The sequence below is a fragment of the Bos grunniens genome, chromosome 15 (genome assembly GCF_055505025.1).
Source record: "Bos grunniens cultivar Pamir isolate PY7600 chromosome 15, Bosgru_T2T1.0, whole genome shotgun sequence".
Lineage (NCBI taxonomy): Eukaryota > Metazoa > Chordata > Mammalia > Artiodactyla > Bovidae > Bos > Bos grunniens.
Window position 1 is genome coordinate 79,369,606 of NC_141179.1, and position 27,710 is coordinate 79,397,315.

Genomic DNA, 27,710 nt, shown 5'->3' on the forward strand with positions numbered 1-27,710 from the left:
TGAGGCATTTGAACTGAGTTTCATGTATAAATGAACCAAAATGAACCTAAACTAAAAATAACAGCTTAGTTTCTTCCAACAGTTAGAATTAGTTGACATAACTAAATATGTAGATGTTTCATGATTTAGCACTTGTTGAATGTACTGCCCTGCTTTCTATGAGTGATTTAGCCTGAATGACTTTTAAGATCATGAAGTCATTCATTCCACATTTTCTTCTTTTCTTACAACACCAGATTCATTTTTTTTTTAATTTATATCCTGGACTTAAAAGAAGAAGAGATGCTCTGAAAACATGCTTGAAACCAGAATCTCCAGCCTGATCTCCTCAAAACAAAGGTGTAGACCTTTCCAAGAACCACTTCCTGAAACATTTCTTTAGTGCTTAGGATTTCTGAATATACCTTGACAGGTTGTAAATCTCCAATAACAAAAAATGGGCCTACGTCAATATCTGGGTCTTTGGAGTAGATATTTGGTTTTACATGGTGTTGGAAGTGCCGATTATTCCACCATTTTGCAGATATGCCCTGAGGAGAAAAGAACATTCATTAGCTGCAACATTTGTCTCCTGAAATATCTTTCATTATCAGAGTTTTCCAAAACTAAAGAAAATCAACCCTGAATATTCATTGGAAGGACTGATGCTGAAGCTGAAGCTCCAGTACTGACCACCACTGATGTGAAGAGCCAACTCACTGGAAAAGACCCTGATGCTGGGAAAGACAGAGGGCAGGAAGAAAAAGGGATGACAGAGGATGAGATAGTTGGATGATATCACCGATTCAATGGACATGAATCTGAACAAACTTTATGAGCTGGTGATGGACAGGGAAGACTTGTGTGCTGTGTTTATGGGGTCACAATGAGTCGGACATGACTAGCGCCTGAATAGTAACAATCCGAGTTTTCTGCCTACATCTCCAAAGTTTAATTAGGATATGGATTCCTGGAACATGCAGCACCCCCTCATTCCTGGGTCACAGAATGATTCATTGTCTAGAGGCTCTAAAAGCTTACCAGCAAATAATTATCTTACCCAGGAACACAAATTCCAGGTTAAAACAACTCCTGATAATGAAGAAGAATAAAAACCATTGAAATGAAATGTTTTTCCATCTTTTTTTTTTTTTGTCCTCCTTTTAAAAAGAAACTTGAACTAGGTAGAGCAGAGACTGTACTTCTTATTTTATAAATAAAGAAATTTCAGCTCTAAAACTAATTAGTTCTGGGGGGAAAATGGCCCCAGGTTTCCTACTTCAATGAATATTTTAAAGAGTCATGGATCTGAAGTCATCTCCTATGGGGGCTTGCCTCTGATCATCACATGTTCAAGTTTCAATGATCTCATTAAATATAAAAGAACAAAAGTATTTTAGTTGATGCTGAACTCATGTCATCTCTGATTAAGTTGTTTGGGACTTTTTTCTCTTTCAGTGAAAATCTGAAGGTTTTAACAGAGAAAAGGATTTGTAAGCATATCAACTTAATTGCATCCACTGGATGTATAAACACATCTGTGGTTTGGGAAAATTATGTACCCTTTGATGTTCAGTTTCATCTTCAGTAAATATAATTTAATGACATTTGCCTGCATAGGTTGTTTAAGGAAACATGAGTTGCTGTATGCAGAATGCGGGCATATTGAGATATTAAATTTTTCTTCCCTTCCCATATTACGTTAATCATTTATAGAAGAATAAGCAATCAGATCAGATAGTCACTCAGTCATGTCCGACTCTTTGCGACCCCATGAATCTCAGCACACCAGGCCTCCCTGTCCATCACCAACTCCCAGAGTTCACTCAGACTCATGTCCATCGAGTCAGTGATGCCATCCAGCCATCTCATCCTCTGTCGTCCCCTTCTCCTCCTGCCCCCAATCCCTCCCAGCATTAGAGTCTTTTCCAATGAGTCAACTCTTCGCATGAAATGGTCAAAGTACTGGAGTTTCAGCTTTAGCATCATTCCTCCCAAAGAAATCCCAGGGCTGATCTCCTTCAGAATGGACTGGTTGGATCTCCTTGCAGTCCAAGGGACTCTCAAGAGTCTTCTCCAACACCACAGTTCAAAAGCATCAATTCTTCGGTTCTCAGCCTTCTTCACAGTCCAACTCTCACATCCATACCTGACCACAGGAAAAACCATAGCCTTGACTAGACGAACCTTTGTTGGCAAAGTAATGTCTCTGCTTTTGAATATGCCACCTAGGTTGGTCATAATTTTCTTTCAAGGAGTAAGTGTATTTTAATTTCATGGCTGCAGTCACCATCTGTAGTGATTATGGAGCCGAGAAAAATAAAGTCTGACACTGTTTCCACTGTTTCCCCATCCATTTCCCATGAAGTGGTGGGATCGGATTCCATGATCTTCGTTTTCTGAATGTTGAGCTTTAAGCAAACTTTTTGACTCTCCACTTTCACTTTCATCAAGAGGCTTTTGAGTTCCTCTTCACTTTCTGCCATAAGGGTGGTGTCATCTGCATATCTGAGGTTATTGATATTTCTCCCAGCAATCTTAATTCCAGATTATGTTTCTTCCAGTCCAGCGTTTCTCATGATGTACTCTGCATATAACTTAAATAAACAGGGTGACAATATACAGCCTTGACGTACTTCTTTTCCTATTTGGAACCAGTCTGTTGTTCCATGTCCAGTTCTAACTGTTGCTTCCTGACCTGCATACAAATTTCTCAAGAGGCAGATCAGGTTGTCTGGTATTCCCATCTCTTTCAGAATTTTCCACAGTTTATTGTGATCCACATAGTCAAAGGCTTTGGCATAGTCAATAAAGCAGAAATAGATGTTTTTCTGGAACTCTCTTGCTTTTTCTATGATCCAGCGGATGTTGGCAATTTGATCTCTGGTTCCTCTGCCTTTTCTAAAACCAGCTTGAATATCAGGAAGTTCACTGTTCACATATTGCTGAAGCCTGGCTTGGAGAATTTTGAGCATTACTTTACTAGTGTGTGAGATGAGTGCAATTGTGCAGTAGTTTGAGCATTCTTTGGCATTGCCTTTCTTTGGGATTGGAACGAGAACTGATCTTTTCCAGTTCTGTAGCCACTGCTGAGTTTTCCAAATTTGCTGGCATATTGAGTGCAGCACTTTCACAGCATCATCTTTCAGGATTTGGAATAGCTCAACTGGAATTCTATCACCTCCACTAGCTTTGTGCATAGTGATGCTTTCTAAGGCCCACTTGACTTCACATTCCAGGATGTCTGGTTCTAGGTGAGTGATCACACCATCGTGATTATCTGGGTCATGAAGATCTTTTTTGTACAGTTCTTCTGTGTATTCTTGGTATCTCTTCTTAATATCTTCTGCTTCTGTTAGGTCCATACCATTTCTGTCCTTTATCGAGCTCATCTTTGCATGAAATGTTCCTTTGGTATCTCTGATTTTCTTGAAGAGATCCCTAGTCTTTCCCATTCTGTTGTTTTCCTCTATTTCTTTGCATTGATCGCTGAAGAAGGCTTTCTTATCTCTTCTTGCTATGCTTTGGAACTCTGCATTCAGATGTTTATATCTTTCCTTTTCTCCTTTGCTTTTTTCTTCTCTTCTTTTCTCAGCTATTTGTAAGGCCTCCTCAGACAGCCATTTTGCTTTTTTGCATTTCTTTTCCATGGGGATGGTCTTGATCCCTGTCTCCCATACAATGTCATGAACCTCATTCCATAGTTCATCAGGCACTCTATCTATCAGATCTAGGCCCTTAAATCTATTTCTCACTTCCACTGTATAATCCTAAGGGATTTGATTTAGGTCATACCTGAATGGTCTAGTGGTTTTCCCTACTTTCTTCAATTTAAGTCTGAATTTGGCAATAAGGAGTTCATGGCCTTAGCCACAGTCAGCTCCTGGTCTTGTTTTTGCTGACTGCATACAGCTTCTCCATCTTTGGCTGCAAAGAATATAATCAATCTGATTTCGGTGTTGACCATCTGGTGATGTCCATGTATAGAGTCTTCTCTTGTGTTGTTGGAAGAGGGTGTTTGCTATGACCAGTGCATTTTCTTGGCAAAACTCTATTAGTCTTGGTCCTTCTTCATTCCATATTCCAAAGCCAAATTTGCCTGTTACTCCAGGTGTTTCTTGACTTCCTACTTTTGCATTTCAGTCACCTATAATGAAAAGGACATCTTTTTTGGGTGTTAGTTCTAAAAGGTCTTGTAGGTCTTCATAGAACCGTTCAACTTCAGCTTCTTCAGCATTATGGTTGGGGCATAGACTTGGATTCCTGTTATATTGAATGGTTTGCCTTGGAAACAAACAGAGATCATTCTGTCGTTTTTGAGATTGCATCCAAGTACTGCATTTAGGACTCTTTTGTTTGACCATGATGGCTAGAGGAGCTATCCCACATTGAAGGTCAGGAAGGGCCATGGTGAGGAGATACCCCTTGTCAAAGGTAAGGAGCAATGGCTGCGCTTTGCGGTAGCAGCCGTGAAGAGATACCCCACGCCCAATGTAAGAGAAACCCAACTAAGATGGTAGGTGTTGCAAGAGGGCATCAGAGGGCAAACACAGTGAAACCATACTCACAGAAAACTGGTCAATCTAATCACACTAGGACCACAGCCTTGTCTAACTCAATGAAACTAAGCCATGGGGCAACCCAAGACGGGCGGGTCATGGTGGAGAGATTTGACAGAATGTGGTCCACTGGAGAAGGGAATGGCAAACCACTTCAGTATTCTTGCCTTGAGAACCTCATGAATAGTATGAAAAGGCAAAATGATACCGTACTGAAAGAGAAACTCCCCAGGTAGTAGGTGCCCAATATGCTACTGGAGATCAGTGGAGAAATAACTCCAGAAAGAATGAAGGGATGGAGCCAAAGCAAAAGCAATACCCAGCTGTCGATGTGACTGGTGATAGAAGCAAGGTCCGATGCTGTAAAGAGCAGTATTGCACAGGAACCTGGAATGTCAGGTCCATGAATCAAGGCAAATTGGAAGAGGTCAAACAAGAGATGGCAAGAGTAAATGTAGACATTCATGGAATCAGCGAACTGAAATGGACTGGAGTAGGTGAATTTAACTCAGATGACCAGAATAAGCAATAGTCATAGCTTTTACTGAATATATGACACCTCTCAAAAATTGATTAATGTGTATTTTAGATCTGCAGTGCTCAATAGAGTAGCCCTTATCTGTGCGTGGCCACTGAGCACTTAATAAGTGACCAGTCAAATTGAGGCGGGTTGTGTAAGGATATAATACATACTAGATTCAAAGCCTCAGAATGAAAAAAGAAATGTAAAATATATTAATAATTTTTATATTCCTTTCATGTTAAAATGAAAATATTTGAAATATATACAGGAATAATAAAGTTGGAAGAGGGTATTTGCTGTGACCAGTGTGTTCTCTTGGCAAAATTCTGTTGGCTTTTGCCTTGCTTCATACACCCCAAGGTCAAACTTGCCTGTTAAGCCAGGTGTCTCTTTATTTCCTACTTTTACATTCCAGTCCCCTATGATGAAAAGGACATCTTTTTTTGATTTTAGTTCTAGAAGGTCCTATAGGTCTTCACAGAACCATTCAACTTCAGCTTCTTCAGCATTACTGGTTGGGGCATAGACTTCGATTACTGTGACACTGAATGATTTGCCTTGGAAATGAACAGAAATCATTCTTTCATTTTCGAGATTGTGTCCAAGTACTGCATTTAGAACTCTTGTTGATTATGAGGGTTACTCCATTTCTTCTAAGGAATTTCTGCCCACAGTAGTAGATATAATGGTCATCTGAATTAAATTCGCCCAGTCTGGTCCATTTTAGTTCACTGATTCCTAAAATGTCGATGCTCCCTCTTGCCATCTTCTGTTTGACCACTCCCAATTTGCCTTGATTCATGGACCTAACATTCCAGGTTCCTATGCAATATCACTCTTTACACCATTGGATTTCATTTCCACCACCAGTCACATCCATAGTTCAGCATGTTTTCACTTAGGCTCCATCTCTGCATTCTTGCTGGAGTTATTTCTCCTCTCTTCTCCAGAAGCATATTGGTAACTACCGATCTGGGAGTTCATCTTTCAGTGTCATATCTTTTTGCCATTTCATAATGTTCATGGGGTTATCAAGGCAAGAATACTGAAATGGAGTACAAAATGAAGCAGGGCAAAGGCTAGCAGAGTTAGTTAGACTTGGATTACTGTGATTGTAAATGGTTTGCCTTGGAAATGAACAGAGATCATTCTGTCCTTTGGTTTCTCACCAAATCCTAGAACAACATAGAAAGGCTTATATCCAGTTGAAGTCCTAGTTTTAGAGATGAGAACACTGAGAGCCAGAGAGAGAATCTGACTTGTTCAGGGTTTCACAGTGAGCATTATCAGAGCCAGGGCTAAAACCCACTTTCATCAACCCTTGCACTATTATCTAGTTTCATTCTTCTAACCATCTATCCATCCATCATTCCATCCATCCATCCATTCCTTCATGCATTCCACAAATGCTTATTGAAGGCCTACTGTGTGTTAGGCACTCTGTTAGGCACTGCATTTCAGGGGTGCATAGGATAGTGTTCCTGTCCTCCTGGAGCATATTTGAGGGGGATAAGACCAACTGCCCTCGCTTTTTCCAGCAATCTGGGTTTTGCAACCCTCAACTCTTAAACAGAGCCATCTAACTTTCCGTGGTTTCTCTCTTTTGTTAAACTTTTATCTATTCTGCATATTTTCTTTTATTTATAAATCATCCTCCCAGGATTAAATGGTTTTCTGGATTCCCCTAGCCTCCCAGAAGTACATGTCCAGACCCCTTCTAAGAATATCTCTACTCATGACTTTATAGGGTATATCTCCTGAGAGATGGTTCTTTAATGGTGTACCAGGGATTGGGCCAAATAGTTTATTGGCTAAGAAAAAACAGAATTTCTTAAATAAAAATTAACCTTTTCTCCAAAACATTTAAAATTTTAATTTTAGCACATATGTTATAAAGTTATGTGTGTGTGTATATAGTCACTACATTGTTAGTATATTTACGTCTACTTGTGGGGTGTGTAGTAACATCCTTTGCTGATAAGTGTATGTAGAAACCACTGCTTAGTTAAATGACTTTCAGAATCCCATCACACTCCTGGAACATTATGTACCTTGAGATGACTCATCACAAATTTTTGCATCAGGCGGTTCCACTTGGGCTTCTTAAATATGCATAGGTGTCCTGTGTCATGCTGCAGAAATGAACCCTGAGCCTAGAAGAGATAGGGTTACTGTCAGAGAAGTTGATAAATTAAGAAGAAAGTAGTAAGTGAGCCCACTGGTAGATTTGGGAACCCATGGGAATATTGAGCGATCTCTATGTGTATCTGTCACACTTGCTGTGTTCTTTCCCATCTCTGTGCCTTTTGGTTCTGTTAGCCGACAATACTCTTCTCTCCACTGTCAAAATCTTCCAGTGTGGAATGGAAGGAGGATGTCTTTGTAGTCAGGCTGACTAGGGCTCTAAACTGTCCTTCACCACTTTACAAGTTATACAACTCTTGGCAAGCTAGTCGGTACCTCTGAACTCAGTTCTTTGAGAAGCAGGGATTATAATATATCTTGCTCATTCAGCTGTTTTGCAGCCAAAATACATGTAAAATTCCTGATAATGCTAAGCAGTCAAATATTTGTTTCCTTTCTTGATTTCAAAAGTTGCTTTTCAAAGAATAAAGCAAGTTGACTTTTCAAGAAAAAAATGAGCAGATAAAATTTTGTAATTAACACTGATGTTAATTCTCCATGAAATCATCTCCAATTGCCTCAATTAGAATTAGATGCCTCTTTCTGCTCCAACAGCACATGCTTGTTTCTTTTCCTTCTGCTTTGTATCCTGTCTAGATATTTCAATGACCAGTTCCTCCCCTGGATGACTGTTTCCCAAGGGCAGGGTCAGGTACATTTTCCTTTGTGTCCACAATACAGTGTGGTCATAGAAGGCCATCTTCAGAGATCTGTGTTTTATTCAAAGGATTTATCAATTGCCCTACTACATGCCAGTTGCTGATTGTCATTTCTGGTAGAATACATGATCCTTCAGTTCAGTTCAGTCGCTCAGTCGTGTCCGACTCTTTGCGACCCCATGAATCTCAGCACGCCAGGCTTCCCTGTCCATCACCAACTCCAGGAGTTCACTCAAACTCATGTCCATCGAGTCAGTGATGCCATCCAGCCATCTCATCCTCTGTCGTCCCTTTCTCCTGCCCCAATCCCTCCCAGCATCAGAGTCTTTTCCAATGAGTCAACTCTTCGCATGAGGTGGCCAAAGTACTGGAGTTTCAGCTTTAGCATCATTCCCTCCAAAGAACACCCAGGGCTGATCTCCTTCAGAATGGACTGGTTGGATCTCCTTGCAATCCAAGGGACTCTCAGGAGTCTTCTCCAACACCACAGTTCAAAAGCATCAATTTTTAGGCCCTCATCCTTCTTCACATTCCAACTCTCACATCCATACATGACCACTGGAAAAACCATCCTATTATCATGTAATAATAAATAAATTCTGTTCATAGACTGGTGTATTGATAAGTATTGGTGACATGAGGCTTTTGGCTAGGGTCTCAGGTAATTTTTTTTTTTTTAAATACAGATATATAACTTCTTTTTAGTAGAATCTTTTATTATGAAACAGCATGTATAAATAGTTATACATGTATATATATATATATCAGTATAAATTAATGTGGGGCTTCCTTTCTTCATGGTGGCTAAGACAGTAAAAAATCTTCCTGCAATGTAGGAGACTCAGATTTGATCCCTGGGTCAGGAAGATTCCCTGGTAAAGGGAATGGCAACCTACTCTAGTATTTTTGCCTGAAGAAATCCATGGACAGAGGAGCCAGTTACAGTTGATGGGGTCAAAAAAGGTTGGAAACAACTGAGTGATTGAAAAGGAAACAAAATAAGTTTACATATGTGCCTATAGTCTTAATAAAATCATTGAACAACCATTGAAAATGTTGGTTGGTTAATGAACGAAAGACAAAGGTGAAGATTACATGGCCTAGAACGGAACTTCAGTTACTGACATTGTGTGGATAATGTCAGGCAAAGAGCAGCAACTGTCAAGGATATTTACCACATGCCAGTCTCTGTGCTAGGTACTCTACAGAGTAACTTGTTTAGTTCTCCTCAGAATATTTCCATAAAAAATTGTTACCCCATGTTACAGATAAGAGAACTGGGGCCCAGTGGGTTTTGATAACTTAGCTTGCCAGAAAGTGCCAGGCAGCCACTGACACCAGTATAAAGAGAGAAGAAAAATTCTGAGGCTTCCCACAGAGCCACTGCCGGGGCTTAAGATACCTACTTACCTGAGCAACCGTGAGAAGAAAAGAAATGAATATTGTGATAAGCCAGCCACTGCCAAAATGCCACACTATTACCCAAGCCAGGGCCTCCAAAATCAAGACCTGGGCGAGGTGAAGGAAGAAGAACCCCAGGTTGGCATTGAACATATTCAAGGTCTCTAATGTCCTCCGCAGTTCTTGGAAATCTTCCACCAACTGGGACTGTGAGATAAGCATGCAAGAAAGGAATTAGTTCCTTCAGTGGAGAGGAAGCACAGATGAGCATAATTATTAATCTATTTTATCAATGCATGATACCTTAATTTTATGAATAGATATTTATTTATTTAATAAATATAATTAGGCATAATTTAAACAAAAAAACTAAACCTTAAAAAATTAACAAAAGCAAAATGCTTAAAACAAGTTATGATAATTTTTTTTTTTTTTTCCTGGAGAAGAGACAGATGAGTAGTGATTTGTAAACTGTCCTCAAATTGTTATGGTACTTATAACATACTTCTTTTTTGGGGGGTGAGGGAGGTTCAGTGAACAGACACATAACTTTAACAATTCTTTTTAAAACTGATTAATTAAAAAAATTTTGATGCAGATCATTTCTTTTGAGGCCTTTATTGAATTTGTGGGAATATTGCTTTTATTTTATGTTTTTTGTTTTTTGTGTTTTTTTGGCTGTGAAGCATGTGAGATCTTGATTCCTTGACAAGGAATCAAACCTGCACCCCCTGTATTGAAAGGAGAAGTCTTAATGACTGGGCTGCCAGGGAAAACCCCTTAATTTTCTGCTTTTCAAAACAAAAAGGTTTATTGAAGTATAGTTGATTAACAATGTTGTATTGGTTTCAGGAGTACAGCAAATCATATATAGATAAATAGATATAGTTTCTTCAGATTCTATTCCATTGTAGACCATTATAAGATTATGATATATTGAATAAAGATCCCTGCCAAACAGTAGATCCTTGTTGTTTGTCTGTTTTATATGTAGAAGTGTGTAGCTATTAATAATAACTGCCTTTTTAAATCAATGTGTTGTTTGATCTCTGATTATACTTTGGGGAACTTTGCTATCTATACGAATCTGTGTTACTTTCTATGTTATCAGCTATTTAGCCTGTGCAAAAGACTCTTTTATGAAAGATAGCGTTCACTTAGATTAGCTCAAAGGATGAATTTCTTGTGAGATGCTCAGAAGCTCTACAGGAATGAGACAGGGTCTCCTGTGGTATTAGTGTGTGTGTCTGTTGGTTGAAGGAGTCCTTATTTTGAGTACATGTACTGTGCTTATGTATGTACGTCAAGTGCTAGCACAGATTTATGAACTTGCACATACTCGAGAGTCAGTAAAAGGCCTGGGAAGAAATATCTCCTTAGCTTAATAACTATAATGGGTTTGAAACTCAGACTGTTGAGAAAGTGACCAAGGTATAAGAATGAAAACTTGATTATTCAGATGTAAAAGAAAAGAGAAATTTGAAATATTAATAAAAAAGAGCTATGAACATAATCCTAGAAGCAAAAATTTCATTTCAAAATTCACTGATACAACTTTTAAATGATCCAATGCCTGGGAAATGTCTGGAAGGGCTCATCTCTAAAGACCCCATGAACATCAGAATGCTGGTGGCCACAAATAACTTTAGTAGATCACACAAGTGTGCTAGTAAACAAAAGGTTCCAAAATATAATACTTAGGTGCAAAATCAAAAATGAAAGATAATCTCTGTTCATTTCCAAGGGAAACCATTCACTAGCAGAGTAATCCAAGTCTGTGCTCTGATCACTAATGCTGAAGAAGCTGAAGTTGGATGGTTCTCTGAAGACCTACAAGACCTTCTAGAACTAACACCAAAAAAAGATGTCCTTTTCATCATCAGTTCAGTTCAGTCACTCAGTTGTGTCTGACACTTTGTGACCAAATGGACTGCTGCACGCTAGGCTTCCCTGTCAATCATCAACTCCTGGAGCTTACTTAAACTCATGTCCATTTAGGTGGTGATGCCATCCAACCATCTCATCCTTTGTCATCTCCTTCTCCTCCCACATTCAATCTATCCCAGCATTAGGGTCTTTCCAAATGAGTCAGTTCTTCACATCAGGTAGCCAAATTATTGCAGTTTTAGCTTCAGCATCAGTCCTTTCAATGAATATTCAGGACTGATCTCCTTTAGGATGGACTGGTTGTATCTCCTTGCAGTCCAAGGGACTTTCAAGAATCTTCTCCAACATCACAGTTCAAAAGCATCAATTCTTCAGTGCTTAGCTTTCTTTCATCATAGGGGATTAGAATCCAAAAGTAGGAAGTCAAAAGGTACCTGGCATAACAGGCAAGCTCGGCCTTGGAATACAAAATGAAGCTCGGCAGAGGCTAACAGAGTTTTCCCAAGAGAACACACTGGTCGTAACAAACACTTCCAACAACACAAGAAATGATTCTACACATCGGCATCACCAGATGGTCAATACCGAAATCAGACTGATTATATTCTTTGCAGCCAAAGATAAAGAAGCTCTATACAGTCAGCAAAAACAAGACTGGGATCTGATTATGGCTCAGATCGTGAACTCCTTATTGCCAAATTCAGACTGAAATTGAAGAAAGTAGGGGAAACCACTAGGCCATTCAGGTATGACCTAAAGTAAATCACTTGCAGTTATACAGTGGAAGTGAGAAATAGATTCAAGGGATAATATCTGATTGACAGATTGACTGAAGAACTATGGACAGAGGTTCATAACATTGTACTGGAGGTGGTGATCAAAATCATCCCCAAGGACAATAACTGCAAAATAGCAAAGTGGTGTCTGAGGAGCCCTTAAAAATAGCTGAGAAAAGAAGAGAAGTGAAAGGCAAAGCAGAAAAAGAAAGATATACCTATCTGAATGCAGAGTTCCAAAGAATAGCAAGGAGAGATAAGAAAGCCTTCCTCACTCATCAATGCAAAGAAATAGAGGAAAACAATAGAATGGGAAAGACTGGAGATCTCTTCGAGAAAATTAGAGATACCAAGGGAAAATTTCATACAAAGGTGGGCACAATAAAGGACAGAAACCATATGGACCTAACAGAAGCAGAAGATACTAAGAAGAGGTGGCAAGAATACACAGAAGAACTATACAAAAAAGATCTTAATGAACCAGATAACCATGATGGTTTTGCAATCACTCACCTAGAGCCAGACATGCTGGAGTGTGAAGTCAAGTAGGCCTTAGGAAGCATCACTACCAACAAAGGTAGCATAGGTGATGGAATTCCAGCTGAGCTATTTCAAATCCTAAAAGATGATGCTGTTAAAGTGCTGCATTCAATATGCCAGCAAACTTGGGAAACTCAGCAGTGGTCACAGGACCTGAAAAATCAATTTTCATCCCAATCCCAAAGAAAGGCAGTGCCAGAGGATGTTCAAATTTCTCCACAATTGCAGTCACTTCACACACTAACAAAAGAATTCTTAAAATTCTCCAACCTAGGCTTCAACAATACATGAACCAAGAACTTCCAGATGTTCAAGCTGAATTTAGAAGAGGCAGAGAAACCAGCAGTCAAATTGCTAACATCTGTTGGATCATAGAGAAAGCAAGGGAATTCCAAAAGACATCTACTTCACTCACTATGCTAAAGCCTTTGACCATGTGGATCACAGCAAACTGTGGAAAATTCTTCAATTGCTGGGAATACCAGACCACCTTACCTGCCTCCTGAGCAACCTTTATGCAGGTCAAGAAGTAACAGAACTGGATATGGAACAACTGAGTGGTTCCAAATTGGGAAAGGAGTACATCAAGGCTGTATGCTGTCACCCTGCTTATTTAACTTCTATGCAGAGTACATAATGAGAAATATTGGTCTGGATGAAGCAGAAGCTGGAATCAAGATTGCCAGGAGAAATATCAATAACCTCACATATGCAGATGACAGCACCCTTATGGCAGAAAGCCAAGAGGACCTAAAGAGCCTCTTGAAGAAGGTGAAAGAGGAGAGTGAAAAAGCTGGTTTAAAATTCAGCATTCAAAAATGTATACCTGTGGTGGATTCATTTTGATATATGGCAAAACCAATACAATATTGTAAAGTTTAAAAATAAAATTAAAAAAAAAATGAAGATCATGACAACCGGTCCCATGATTTCATGACAAATAGATGGGGTAAACAATAAAAACAGTGACAGACTTTATTTTCTTGGGCTCCAAAATCACTGCAGATTATGACTGCAGCCATGAAACTAAACCTTGCTTGCTCCTTGGAAGAAAAGCAGTGACAAAACTAGACAACATTTTAAAAAGCAGAGACATTACTTTGCCAACAAATGTCTGCCTAGTCAAAGCTATGGTTTTTCCAGTAGTAATGTATAGATTGAGCATTGGACTATAAAGTAGTCTGAGCACCTAGGAATTGATGCTTGAACTGTGTTGGAGAAGACTCTTCAGAGTCCCTTGGACTGCAAGGAGATCAAACCAGTCAATCCTAAAGGAAATCAGTCCTGAATATCCATTGCAAGGGCTGATGTTGAAGCTGAAGTTCCAATCCTTTGGCCACGTAATAGGAAGAGCTGACTCACTGGAAAAGACCCTAATGCTGGGAAAGATTGAAGGTTTGAGGAAAAGGGGACAACAGAGAATGAGATGGCTGGATGGCACCACCAACTCGGTGGATGTAAGTTTGAACAAGCTCTGGGAGATGGTGAAGGACAGGGAAGCCTGGTGTGCTGCAGTCCATGAGGTCACAAAGAGTCAGACACAACCTAGCAACTGAACAACAGTTGTGTTTCCCAGCTTAGCTGATTTTACCATCACAGTCACTATACTGTTGGGGATCACTAAAGCCCAGAAGAGTGATTAATGTGAAATCCTCAGCAAGTGATGGAAGCTGGACTTTAGCCTGTACTTCCTGACATTCAGGTTTGTGCTCAAACACTAATTGTCTATATACATATCTCTGGGTAATCACAGATGCAAACTTAGAGGTTTGTAAATTACTTGTGTGACTTTTGAGTTTATGATAATTATAGCATCTGAAGTTTATTGAACATTTTCTACATTTCAGACACTGTTCTAAACACTTTAAATGCCTTTAACTCTTTCAGTAATCTCCCAATAGCACTTATGTGGTTGCTTCTATTGTTGCTATTTTACACAGAGAGAAACTGAAACACAGACAGGTTTGGTAACTGGCCTAGACTCATATCCCACAGTCCCAAGCCCTTCAAAGCCAGGGTCTTAAGATGGATGGGCCATGGTGGAAAGTTGTGACCAAACGTGGTCAGAAGGGAATGGCAAACCACTTACGTATTCTTGCCTCAAGAATCCCATGAACAGTATGAAAAGGCTAAAGCTATGACACTGAAAGATGAGCCTCCTCTCTCCCCCCCAGGTAAGTAGATGTCCAATATACTACCGGGGAACTGTGGAGAAATAGCAACAGAAAGAATATGAGACTAAGCCAAGGCAGAAATGACACCCAGTTATGGGTGTGTTTAGTGGGGAAAGTAAAGCCCAATGATGTAAACAACACTATTGCATAGGGACCTGGAAAGTTAGGTCCATGAAACAAGGTAAACTGGATGTGGTCAAGCAGGAGATGGCAAGAGTGAACATCAACATTTTAGGAATCAGTGAACTACAATGTAAGGGAATGGGTGAATTTACTTCGTGTGATCATTATATCTACTACTGTGGTCAAGAATCCCTTAGAAGAAATGGAGTAGCTCTCATAGCCAACAAAGGAGTCTAAAATGTAGTACTTGGGTGCAGTCTCAAAAATGAGAGTATGATCTCTGTTCGATTCCAAGGCAAACCATTCAGTATCACAGTAATCCAAATCTATGCCCTGATCCCTAATGCTGAAGAAGCTGAATTTTAATGGTTCTCTGAAGTCCTACCAGACCTTCTAGAACTAACACCAAAAAAAGATGTCCTTTTCATCATAGGGAATTGGAACACAAAAGTAGGAAGTCAAGAGATACCTGGAGTAGTAGGCAAGCTTGGCCTTGGAGCACAAAATGAAACTAGGCAAAGGCTAACAAATTTTTGCCAAGAGAATGCACTGGTCATAGCAAACACCCTCTTCCAACAACACAAGAAATGACTCTACACATGGACATCACCAGATCATCAATACTGAAATCAGATTGATTATATTCTTTGCTACCAAAGATGGAGAAGTTGTATTCATCAGCAAAAACAAGACCAGGAGCTGATTATGGCTCAGATCATGAACTCCTTATTGCCAAATTCAGACTTAAATTGAAGAAAGTAGGGAGAACCACTAAGCCATTCAGGTATGAACTTTCAGTAATACAGTGGAAGTGACAAATAAATTCAAGGGATAAGATGTGATAGAGTGCCTGAAGAACTATGGACAGAGGTTCATAACATTGTACTGGAACTGGTGATCAAAACCATCCCCAAGGAAAAGAAAAGCAAAATTGCAAAGTGGTGTCTGAAGAGGCCTTACAAACATCTGAGAAAAGAAGAGAAGTGAAAGGCAAAGGAGAAAAGGAAAGGTGAACCCAACTGAATGCAGAGTTCCAGAGAATAGCAAGTAGAGATAAGAAAGCATTATTATGCGAACAAAGCAAGAAGTTAGAGGAAGATAATAGAATGGAAAAAACTAGAGATCTCTTCAACAAAATTGGAGATGTCAAGGGAACATTTCATGCAAAGATGGGCATAATAAAGGACAGAAATGGTAAAGACCTAACAGAAAAGAAGATATTAAGAAGATGTGGCAAGATTAAACAGAATTATACAAAAAAAGCTCTAACGATCCAGATAACCATGATGGTATGGTCATTCACCTAGAGCTAGACATTTTGGAGTGTAAAGTCAAGTGGGCCTTAGAAACCACTGATTTGACAAATGCTAATGGAGGTGGTGTAATTCCAGCTGAACTATTTGAAATCCCAAAAGATAATGCTATTATAGTGTTACACTCGATATGCTAGCAAATTTGGAAAACTCAGCAGTGGTCACAGGACTTGAACAATCAATTTTCATTCCAATCCCAAAGAAGGGCAGTACCAAAGAACATTCAAAGTACCACATAATTGCTCTCATTACACATGCTAGCAAGGTAATGCTCAAAATCTTTCAAACTAGGCTTCAACAGTACATGAACTGAGAACTTCCAAATATACAAGTTGGATTTAAAATAGGAAGAGGAACCAAAAAATCAAATTACCAATATCTGTTTGATCATAGAAAAAGCAAGCGAATTAAAAAAAAAAAAAAAAACTGGCTTCACTGACTTCACTGCTTCCTCTGGTTTTATTGTTTCTTCTGACCCTTTGTTTATCGCAACAATCCATGGAAAACTCTTAACGAGATGGGAGTACTAGACCATCTTTCCTGCCTCCTGAAAAACCTGTACACAGGTCAAGAAGCAACAGTTCGAACCAGACTTGGAACAATGGACTGGTTCCAAATTGGGAAAGGAGTATGTCAAGGCTGTATATTGTCACCCTGCATATTTAAATTATATGCAGAGTACATCATGTGAAATGCTGTACTGGATGAAGCAGAAGCTGGAATCAAAATTGCTGGGAGAAATATCAACAACTTCAGATAAGATCATACCGCTCTAATGGCAGAAAGTGAAGAGGAACTAAAGAGTCTGTTGATGAAGGTGAAAGAGGAGGGTAAAAAAGCTGGCTTCAAACTCAACATTCAAAAAATGAAGATCATGGCATTCAGTCCAATTACTTTATGGCAAATATATGGGGAAAAATATAAACAGTGATAGACTTTATTTTCTTGGGCTCCAAAAGTCACTGCAGCTGGTGACTGCAGCCATGAAATTAAAAGATGCTTGCTCCTTGGAAGAAAAGCAGTGACAAACCTAAATAGCAGATTAAAAAGCAGAGACATTACTTTGCCAACAAAGGTCCATATAGTCAAAGATATGGGTTTTCCAGTAGTCATATATGGATGTGAGAGTTGGACATGAAAGAAGGCTGAGCATCAAAGAATTGTTGCTTTTGAACTGTGGTGTTGGAAAAAACTCTTGAGTGTCCCTTGGACAGCATGGAGATCAAACCTGTCAGCACTATAGGAAATCAACCCTGAATTTGCATTGAAATGACTGATGGTTAAGCTGAAGCTCCAATACATTGGCCACCTGATAGGAAGAACCAACTCATTGGAAAAGACCCTGGTGCCTGGAAAGGTTGAGGGCGGGAAAAGCAGAGGGTGACAGAGGATGAGATGGTTGGATGGCATCATGGACTCAGTGGACATGAGTTCGAGCAAATTCTGGGAGATAGTGTAGGAACATGGAAGCCTGGCATGCTGCAGTTCACAGGGTTACAAAGAGTCAGACATGACTCACTGACCAAACAACGGCATCTCGGCTCCTACACCTTGTCATAGGAACCAGGCTATGTGTCCAGGCTGTCTGCCTGATGGCCCACTCGTCTCAGTATAGTGCGTTGCTTCCTGACACACAGCCTTGAGGGATGCACCTGGGCCTCAGGAGTCAGCCTAAGTATTCGTCTTGGGCCTGCATGTAACCAGTCCTCTCTCCTCAGATCCCTCCTATCCCCTTGTGAGTTTGTTTCTTCATTTTTTTTAAGTGGAAATGTAATTCTTATTCTTTCTGCCTCACAGTGATATCTGGATCACCACTTTGTACAAAGTATTTCAAAATAATGGTACAATTGTAAGCTGTTTTAAAACATGAAGTGCAAAAAAAAAAAAAAAAATGAAGTGCTTAATGTTACCTAAAATCCCTCTAAGCTTTATGTGCAACCATTCTAGTGAAGTCTAGTCTTATGGAGGCCCTGCCCTCTGAAGACAGTTTTTCAGTCAACCAAAGTCTTGGTGAAATAAAAGTGGTGCTTTTTGTGGGGAATACCCAAAGGTTTGGAGCCAGGAAGAGGTGAACTGGAGTTCTTCTTCTTTGCTTTTCAGAAGGTAGTTTATTCTCCTGGAACTGTAATTTCTCCAATTGTAAAAAGAACTATAGTTAGGGTATAGTCACATCATTGACTCAACAGCTATTTATGGAATTCCTAATACAGGTCCAATCCTGTGCCTTTAGGTACTGAGGACTCAGGGATGAGCAAAATTGACATAGTCTCTGCTCTCATGGAAACTGGTTTAACAGGGAACATCAAACAATTATAAGCAGTCATGGAAAAAGAAAAGTTATGTGTAAGTTGTGTGGCAAGAAGTAGGTGGTTAGAAACATGGAATTACTGTTTGGCACAGGGCCACGCATCCCATTCCTTTGTTTCTCAGAGGTTTAAGAATTCTGAGAATCTCAGGAGGATGTCATTATTTTGAAATATTTGGAATCCACTCATCTATGCTATTTGGAGAAGGCAATGGCACCCCACTCCAGTACTCTTGCCTGGAAAATCACATGGATGGAGGAGCCTGGTAGGCTGCAGTCCATGGGGTCACTAAGAGTCGGACATGACTGAGAGACTTCACTTTCCCTTTTCACTTTCATGCATTGGAGAAGGAAATGGAAACCCACTCCGGTGTTCTTGCCTGGAGAATCCCAAGGACGGTGGAGCCTGGTGGGCTGCCGTCTATGGGGTCACACAGAGTCGGACACGACTGAAGCGACTTAGCAGCACTTATTCCATTGCAGGCCCTCCCAGGCAGGATGGCTGGTTTCCCACAGAAAATGATAAATTGGCCCTGTAATATACCTCATCCCCATCCCTCCACATACTCTTGGGTCCCGAGACCTCACTCACGTTTTTGTTTCTCTCCTGATTGGGCTCTTCTGGAGCAAGCTCTCCAATGAGCAGTGGTTTAAGGTACAACCGCACAATGTCAGGGTCTGGATGCATGGCTCTGAAGACGTCCTGTGAATCAGAGAGAACTGTTAGAAGCTTAAAAATGACACGCTTGCACACAGATATCTCCCCTTTCTTACCTCGTTCTGTACTGACCTTAGGAATCAGCACAGATTATGTTATTGAACATTTACTTCTAACTCTAGGTTGACACTTCAAGTTCATTGATCAGAATTACCCTTGAAATTCCTCTATGAAAGCCTCACACTGGAGATCCACCCACTGTGTGCATGGCTTACTAGGCAAGTCCTGGGTAGAAAGTTGATCCCCAAGCATTGGAAGAGATCATTGTTTATTTTATTGAGCGTGAGAAGTAGTTGGCTTTGAGATTATAGGCCATGGTGAATCTTTAGAGCCAAACCTCAGGCTTGGTGTGGGAGTTGCCCACATTATCTGGGGCATGCAGGAACCAAGACTGCCTATGCAAATCACATCTATCAGAGTTTCCCTTTTATTTCTTCATCAAGGACCAGGGGACAGAGGCTCTTGCATTAAGTTATTTCCAAGGAAAGACAAGTTAAAGTTGATGATAACAAATTAACAAATGTCTAAGAGAGCATGGGAGCAAAGCCCTCGAATCCTTAGTTGTCTAAAGTAGCACTTTCTTGGCTAAGTTTATCACTGAAGAAGCCTTAGCACTCTTTAAAAAAACAAAAACAAAAATATAGCATTCTCTGTAGGGGCTGGAGACAGGCACAAAATAGAACTGATTCACTATATTTTTCCAAATCCATTCCCATTTTAAGTAGTAACTCCAAGTGGCTATGAGAAGCAGTGTTGATTCTCATGTCCTGCTTAAGTTTGGAAATAAGAGATAGACTTTTTTTTTTTTTCTTGAGGGATTTAATCTGCTTTGAGGGAAGGAGGTTTCTCCAAGAGTAAGATATTGGACTTCTTGCTATTATGGCTTTGAGATTAGGAATGTTTAATATAAAGAAAAATAACCAAGGTTTTGATTTGAATATATGGAATCCATACACATTATCGTGGAGTGCTGGTGTTGCATAATGCTGATTAGGAAACTGGATCCCTGAGCAGCCTTCCTACACCTAAGTTCTACACTTGCTGTGTAACTGTGGACAAGTCTCTTGACCAGTCCATGCTCCTGTTTTCTCTTCTTCCCTAACATGGGAATGATGGTAATAGCTACTCAATTTATAAAGTTATTATAATTAAGTGAATTGATTAGAATCTGAGTGGTTTATAGTAAATTCTCAAACATATTAGTTCTCTTTCCTATATGTGTGCCTCTGGGCTTCCCTGGTGGCTCAGATGGTAAAGAATCTGCCTGCAATGTGGGAGACCCTGGTTAGATCCCAGGGTTGGGAAGATCCCCTGGAGAAGGGAATGGCAACCTACTCCAGTATTCTGGACTGGAGAATTCCATGGACAGAGGAGCCTGGTGGGCTACAGTCCATGGCCTTGCAAAGAGTTGTACACAACTGAATGACTAAGACACACAGGGATAAGAGCTACCTGCCTTCCTTCTCTTCAATAAAATATAACAGTTCAGAGATTTTCTTTCCATACTCCACCTGGAGTGAGCTCTGAATTGTTTTAGTGAATACAATGAACCCTCCATCTTCAAAATCTAAAGCAAATTGAGATACATCTAGAACTACATACAATCCTACACATAAAGCATGTCCATATGTGTAGGCTTGTATGTATATATATATAATGGATGAGGTTATTCAGAAGGGTGCAATATCAACTCTTTAGACTCACTTTTCTAGATTCAGTGATGTAAGAAGGGATTTGTATCTGCTAGAACCAGTCCAGGCTCTACTGTTCATTCTGCCTTTGTATACTTTCTCTGACCCCCTTGGGAAAAGCTGCTTTCAAAGATGAGTTTTCGTTGTCACATTCAGTGACCCTAAAGTTAGTTTACCTAACCAGGATGAGAGTCATTCAGTGATTAACAATGTGACTAAAACATTTCAGGGTGGCCATACTGAAAAATCATGTTCTGCCTGCTGTTAAGGAAGAGATGAGGGTGAGAAACATTCTGAGGGATCAAGATCAGAGTGTAGAGGAGGGGTGAGGCCCTGCATTTGCATCTTACTTTGAGCAGTCATCCAGAGCCCTGGAACAGTGTGCTGACGCTAATATTCCTCTGGGTTCACTGTTTTTTCTGATCTTCAGCAAGATTCACAGGTCATACTGTGACAACAGAGCCTGAAGACCTACAGAGTTTTCCAGAAGAGTAAGAATTTCCCTGCTGTGTGGAACTCTTTTCATTGTATTAATGGGCAGTACAAATGTGGCTTAGGCAGTCTTAGATTATTCAATTTGAAGGAATTTGCTATTAGAGGCTAGATACTAAGTTGTGAAATCTTCGCAAAAGACCCTCAAAAATGAGTTGTTTTTTTTTTTTTTTAATTAACTTTATTTGGCAAGTATGCTCCTCCTGAAGAAAGTCCAGGGGTAAATGAAGGGGAGAGGGAGTAACACCATTTTTTTAGTGTATCCTGTGTACAAGGTGCTCTATGGGCCAACTCATCATCATCAACTTAGTCGTGTGAGGTTCTATCATTTTTGTTATACATATAAAGACTTCAAATGGCAGGACATTGCCACAGTAAGTGGGAGAGCCAGGATTTGAACTCAAGTTGATGTGGCTTTAAAGCCAGGAAGCCATAAAGGTCCATTCCAGCTTTAACATGTACAGTTCTTTTCCTGAAAGAAGGGTGACACAAGATTGTTTTGGGAGGATGTTAAGATCAGTATATGCATGCTAGGCAGTTAGTAAAGTATTTCCCCACCTTAGGTTTTAATGACGTGCATCACTTTGTCTGTGGCCCCAACCTACTTCTCCAGGTTTACCTCTCACCATACCCTTCATGCCTCATCCTGTCCAGTGGAACTCTCCCTATTCAATAAACATTCCATGACCCTGTATAGTTCTGAAGCTTTGTAATACATACTCCTCCCTTTGCCTTGACTGCTTTCCTCCATTTTTTTTCTACTTAAAAGTTCCTCCTCATTCTTGAACATCCAGATGAAATATGCCTTCCTAACACAGTCAAGAAAGTTATTTATGATCTCTTCTGGGCTCCCTTGACACTTTGTTCCTAAAGCTTTTCAAATGATGTTGCAGTGAATCTTTGTATTCACAAAGGCCTTCTCTAGTGGCTTTTGACTTTTTTGAAGACTGAGACAATGCATTATTGATTAAATTATACCTGATATTTTTTGCTGTGCCTGGAATATGACATGTGATCAAGAGAGGTCTGATGAATAAGGGGAAGTGTGAATGAATAGAGCAGCATATGAATTCTCTAAAAAGGAGAAAGTTGAGAAGTATTGAGTTCAAAGGATATGGGTCTTAAGCACTGCTGTCTCTTCCCCAACCTCAGCATCTCTATTTTCTGACCTTTTACCTACTTTGTTATCTCACATTTTCGTCTGTTATCTTTTGATTCACTTCTGAACCATCATGTCTATTTCCTAACCTATTCATAAATTTACACTGTAGCTCCTTTTAAAACTGATAATTTCCCAAACAGTATCAGCAGAGAGGAAAGATGTGATTATCTTTGCTTTCACAGTGACTTTGGAGATCCTGTTGATTTTTTGCTGTTATTTAATGGGGGTTGGAAAGATGTCCATTATTGGAGGGCAGTATGATCCCTAGAGGGAGAGGCAAGTATATAAAGTGAGAAGGCCTGAGAAGGATCATGTCCTTACAATTTAACTACTGTATACAGGCTGTACCCTGCATCAAGGCACTTGGCCTAGAGGGCATGTGTGGGTTGAAATTCAGGAGACACTCCATTTGCCAAATATTGTTCTGCAATCAACCAAAGTGTGTGCCTATTAAATTTACACCAAAATACAGTATAGGGAGCAGTGAAGTATGTTGTTTATATTGGGAAATTTGCTTAATCTCTGAAGCTTCGATTTGTTTTCTAACTGTGGATACTACTTAGTCTGCTCCATGGGCTCATTTATTCTTTCATTCATTTATTCAGTCATTACAAAACCTTGCTGAATACTTAGCCAAGCATCAAAGAGCTTAAGCTTTGGAATCAGATGCCATTAAATGATGATATTTTTATATTATTATTATTATTTGTTTCCTCTGAAGTGGGTTGAAATTTCCCGAAATTCAGAAAAAAAAAAACAAAACACCCATGGTGAATTTATGTATATAGTCACAAAACAATATAACTAGAACATAGATTTTGATTTACATATCTCAAAAAGCCCACAGGGGACTTCCCTGTCAGTCTGGTAGTTAAGACTCCATGCTTCCAATGGAGGGTGTGGATTCCATTTCTGTTGGGCAACCAAGGTCCCACCCGCCTTGCAGCACAGCCAAAAAAATAAAAATAAAAAACTCACCAGAATATTCAATACCCAACCACAGACACCCATTCCTACACCTTTGGGTAATTCCTTTTCCGGTTCCTTTTCAGATCTCACCTATTTCAAGGCAAATGCTAAATCAAAGTCCTTCGTATTTCTGGGAGATCACAAGTTTTTATAGTCTTTGCCTTTGTTATGGAAAAGAGCCACTTTGGAGTGGAGAATGTTTATGTGTCACCAAGATTCCCCTCCAACCACATGGATAAACAGAAGGTTATTTATTTATTTATTTGTTTTTTTTTTTTTTTTTTTTTTTTGCCATAACTCACTCTATTGTTTGAAAACTTTTGTTATTTGAGATTTTTTCCTGTGATATACTTGACTAAGCTCCAGGCCAGACTCTCTCTATCTCCACTGTTCCCACCAAACCTGTTCATCTTCTGGCTTCATTATCTTGTAATGGCAACTGCCACCCACCTACCTACGTAAGTCATTGATCAGACAGTTTAGACTCCTTACTCCTGCTTACTTACCCAGCCACTTATCCCCTATTATAAATTATGTCTTCTGCTTATCTACCCCCTCTTCCTCATTTCTGTTGTCACTGCCTTATTCATGACTTCAGCATGTTCCCAGGACTCCTTCCTTCATTTGACTCTTTAAAAAAAATTTATATGGGGCCATAGCCTATTAACAATGTTGTGATAGCTTCAAGCAGACAGTAAAGGGCCTCAGCCATACAGATGCCTGTATCCATTCTGCCTTGACTAACTCTTCTTGATCTTCAGCCTTTACTTAACCAACAGGCTGGCATTTGAAGAGTCCCTCTTCATGGCCATTGTCACCCATTAGCACTTTAACTGCACTTGTCTCTTTACTTTTGTACCTAGTTTTCAACTTGAACCATCATTCAAATGAGAAACAAATTAAAATTTAATTTTAAATTAAAAAAAAAAATGTTGACAGCCCACAAAAGATGCAGTTATTACTGATGACAACTTTCCTTTTACAAACAGCTAGGTTTCCTTGTAGGTTTGGGTGTAGGGAGGGATGCTGGGCTAGAGAAGTTTCATTACCTGCAGTGGGAGGAGAGGAAGACCTACAATGATGGTAAAATCCAGAGTCCTTCACTCAGAACTCAAGACCCTTTCTCCCCCTCCTCCTTCTCTTGTCTCTTTCTTTACCTCCCACACCCTTCATCCTCTCTTCCTCCTTCCCCTCTTCTCATCCTCAAGCCATCATATCGACCAGGATTGTGTTAAGCAAAGGATGTGGCCAGGCCGGGACACCTGTTCTGCTGGTGCTTACTCACGATGTGAACCTGATCTGTATTCCACCTCTGTACACATCCTCTCTTGCCCTGCCCCAGCCTTGCCTCTGCTGATTCCACATGAGTCTTTTGGACTTGCACACAGCTCTAACCTCTTCCACACTGCAGTCTTCCAAGCAGTTGAAACACATTTTGCTATATTTCCTCTAGCCTTTTGTCATCTTTTTCCTGTCATATTGAATTTTTACCTTGATGAAGAGCTTGAGTTTCTCAGTGTCCCTCTCAGACCCTGATGTTTAGACATGAGGTGGCTTAGCATGCACCTTTGGTAATAACCATGATTTCTTTGTTCTGAATTTTCTGCTCTTGTGCATACCTCACAAGATTGTGTTTACTTCTTTTGTGGAGCCCAGAAATATTATTGACTTACTTAAATAAAACTTGGGACTTCCCAGGTTGTGCTAGTGGTAAAGAACCCACCTGCCAATGCAGGAGACATAAGAGATGCAGGTTCGATTCCTGGGTAGGGAAGATTTCCCTGGAGGAGAGCAGGACAATCCACTCCAATATTCTCATCTAGAGAATCCCAAGGACAGAGGAGCCTAGTGGGCTATAATCCATAGGGTTGCCCAGAGTCAGAGATGACTGAAGTAACTTAGCACAACTTAGCATGTAGCATGCTTCATATGCACATATTGTAATCTATATGATTAATTCTTCTTGTTGGACTTATAGGTTGTTTCTGGCTTTTCATGGGTGAGAAGATCTTTAGTTATTAGCATTGTGCATTAGTTTTAAATCATTTAATTTGAAAAAAATCAAATAAACAATATGTTCTATAATGGGAATTGATGTGCCTGTGTCTTGTATAATAGACTTACCCTCTTCCAACAACACAAGAGAAGACTCTACACATGGACATCACCAGATTGTCAACACTGAAAACAGATATATTATATTTTTGCAGCCAAAGGTGGAGAATCTCCATACAGTCAACAAAAACAAGACTAGGAGCTGACTGTGGCTCAGACCATGAACTTCTTATTAGCAAGTTCAGACTTAAATAGAAGAAAGTAGAGAAAACCACTATACCATTCAAGTATGACCTAAATCAAATCCTTAAGTATTATTAAGTGGAATTGAGAAATAGATTCAAGGGACTAGATCTGATAGAGTGCCTGATGAACTATGGATGGAGGTTTGTGACATTGTATAGGAGAAAGGGAGCAAGACCATCCCCAAGAAAAAGAAATGCAAAAAAGCAAAATGGCTGTGTGAGGAGGGCTTACAAACAGATTTGAATAGAAGAGAAGTGAAAAGCAAAGGAGTAAAGAAAAGATATACACATTTGAATGCAGAGTTCCAAAGAATAGCAAGGAGAGATAAGAAAGCCATCCTCAGCGATCAATGCAAAGAAACAGAGGAAAACAATAGAATGGGAAACACTAGAGATCTCTTCAAGAAAGTTAAAGATACCAAGGGAACATTTCATACAAAAATGGGCTCAATAAAGGACAAAATGGTTCTGTCCGGAACAGAGGCAGAAGATATTAAGAAGAGGTGGCAAGGATACACAGAAGAACTGTACAAAAAAGATCTTCATAACCCAGATAATCATGATGGTGTGATCACTCACCTAGAGCCAGACATCCTGGAATGTGAAGTCAAGTGGGCCTTAGGAAGCATCACTACGAACAAAGCTAGTGGAGGTGATGGAATTCCAGTTGAGCTATTTCAAATCCTAAAAGATGATGTTGTGAAAGTGCTGCACTCATTATGCCAGCAAATTTGGAAAACTCAGCAGTGGCCATGGGACTGGAAAAGGTCAGTTTTCATTCCAATCCCTAAGAAAGGCAATGCCAAAGAATGTTCAAACTAGGGCACAATTGCACTCATCTCACATGCTAGTAAAGTAATGCTAAAAATTCTCCAAGTCAGGCTTCAGCATTGCGTGAACCATGAACTTGCAGATTTTCAAGGTTGATTTAGAAAAGGCAGAGGAACCAGAGATCAAATTGTCAACATCCGCTGGATCATCAATAAATCAAGGGAGTTCTGGGAAAAACATTTTTTTCTGCTTTATTGACTATGCCAAAGCCTTTGACTATGTGGATCACAGTAAACTGTGGAAAATTATCAAAGAGATTGGAATACCAGACCACCTGATCTGCCTCTTGAGAAATCCATATGCAGGTCAGGAAGCAACAGTTAGAACTGGACGTGGAACAATAGACTGGTTCCAAATAGGAATAGGAGTACGTCAAGGCTGTATATTGTCAACCTGCTTATTTAACTTATATGCAGAGTACATCATGAGAAATGCTGGACTGGAAGAAACACAAGCTGGAATCAAGATTGCCGGGAGAAATATCAATAACCTCAGATATGCAGATGATACCACTCTTACAGCATAAAGTGAAGAACTAAAGAGCCTCTGATGAAAGTGAAAGAGGAGAGTAAAAAAGTTGGCTTAAAGCCCAATATTCAGAAAACTAAGATCATGGCATCCGTTCCCATCACTTTACAGAAAATAGATGGGGAAACAGTGGCAGACTTTATTTTGGGGTTCCAAAATCACTGCAGATGGTGATTACAGCCATGAAATTAAAAGACGCTTACTCCTTGGGTGAAAAGTTATGACCAACCTAGACAGCATATTAAACAGCAGAGAGGTTACTCTGCCAACAAAGGTCCATCTAGTCAAGTCTATGATTTTTTCCCAGTAGTCATGTATGGGTATGAGAGTAGACTATAAAGAAAGCTGAGCACTGAAGAATTGATACTTTTGAACTATGGTGCTGGAGAAGACTCTTCAGAGTCCCTTGGACTGCAAGGAGATCCAACCAGTCCATCCTAAAGGAAATCAATCCTAGATATTCTTTGGAAGGACTGATGTTGAAGCTGAAAGTCCAATACTTTGGCTACCTGCTGTGAAGAGCTGACTCATTTGATAAGACCCTGATACTAGGAAAGATTGAAGGTGGGAGGAGAAGGGGATGACAGAGAATGAGA

General features: G+C 39.8%; 1 protein-coding gene across 1 annotated transcript in view; it reads right to left on the reverse strand.

Annotated features, from left to right (window-relative positions):
* The window catches only part of LOC147358630 (fatty acid desaturase 2-like protein FADS2B), a 45,055-nt gene that overhangs the window by 12,725 nt on the left and 4,620 nt on the right, over positions 1-27,710 (reverse strand). Inside the window, exons 2-5 of the mRNA XM_086341726.1 lie at positions 19,016-19,126; positions 9,315-9,512; positions 7,113-7,214; positions 405-530 (exon numbers count right to left, since the gene is read on the reverse strand). Of these exons, the coding sequence (XP_086197852.1) occupies positions 405-530; positions 7,113-7,214; positions 9,315-9,512; positions 19,016-19,126 (537 nt within the window). The remainder of the gene's footprint in view (positions 1-404; positions 531-7,112; positions 7,215-9,314; positions 9,513-19,015; positions 19,127-27,710) is intronic.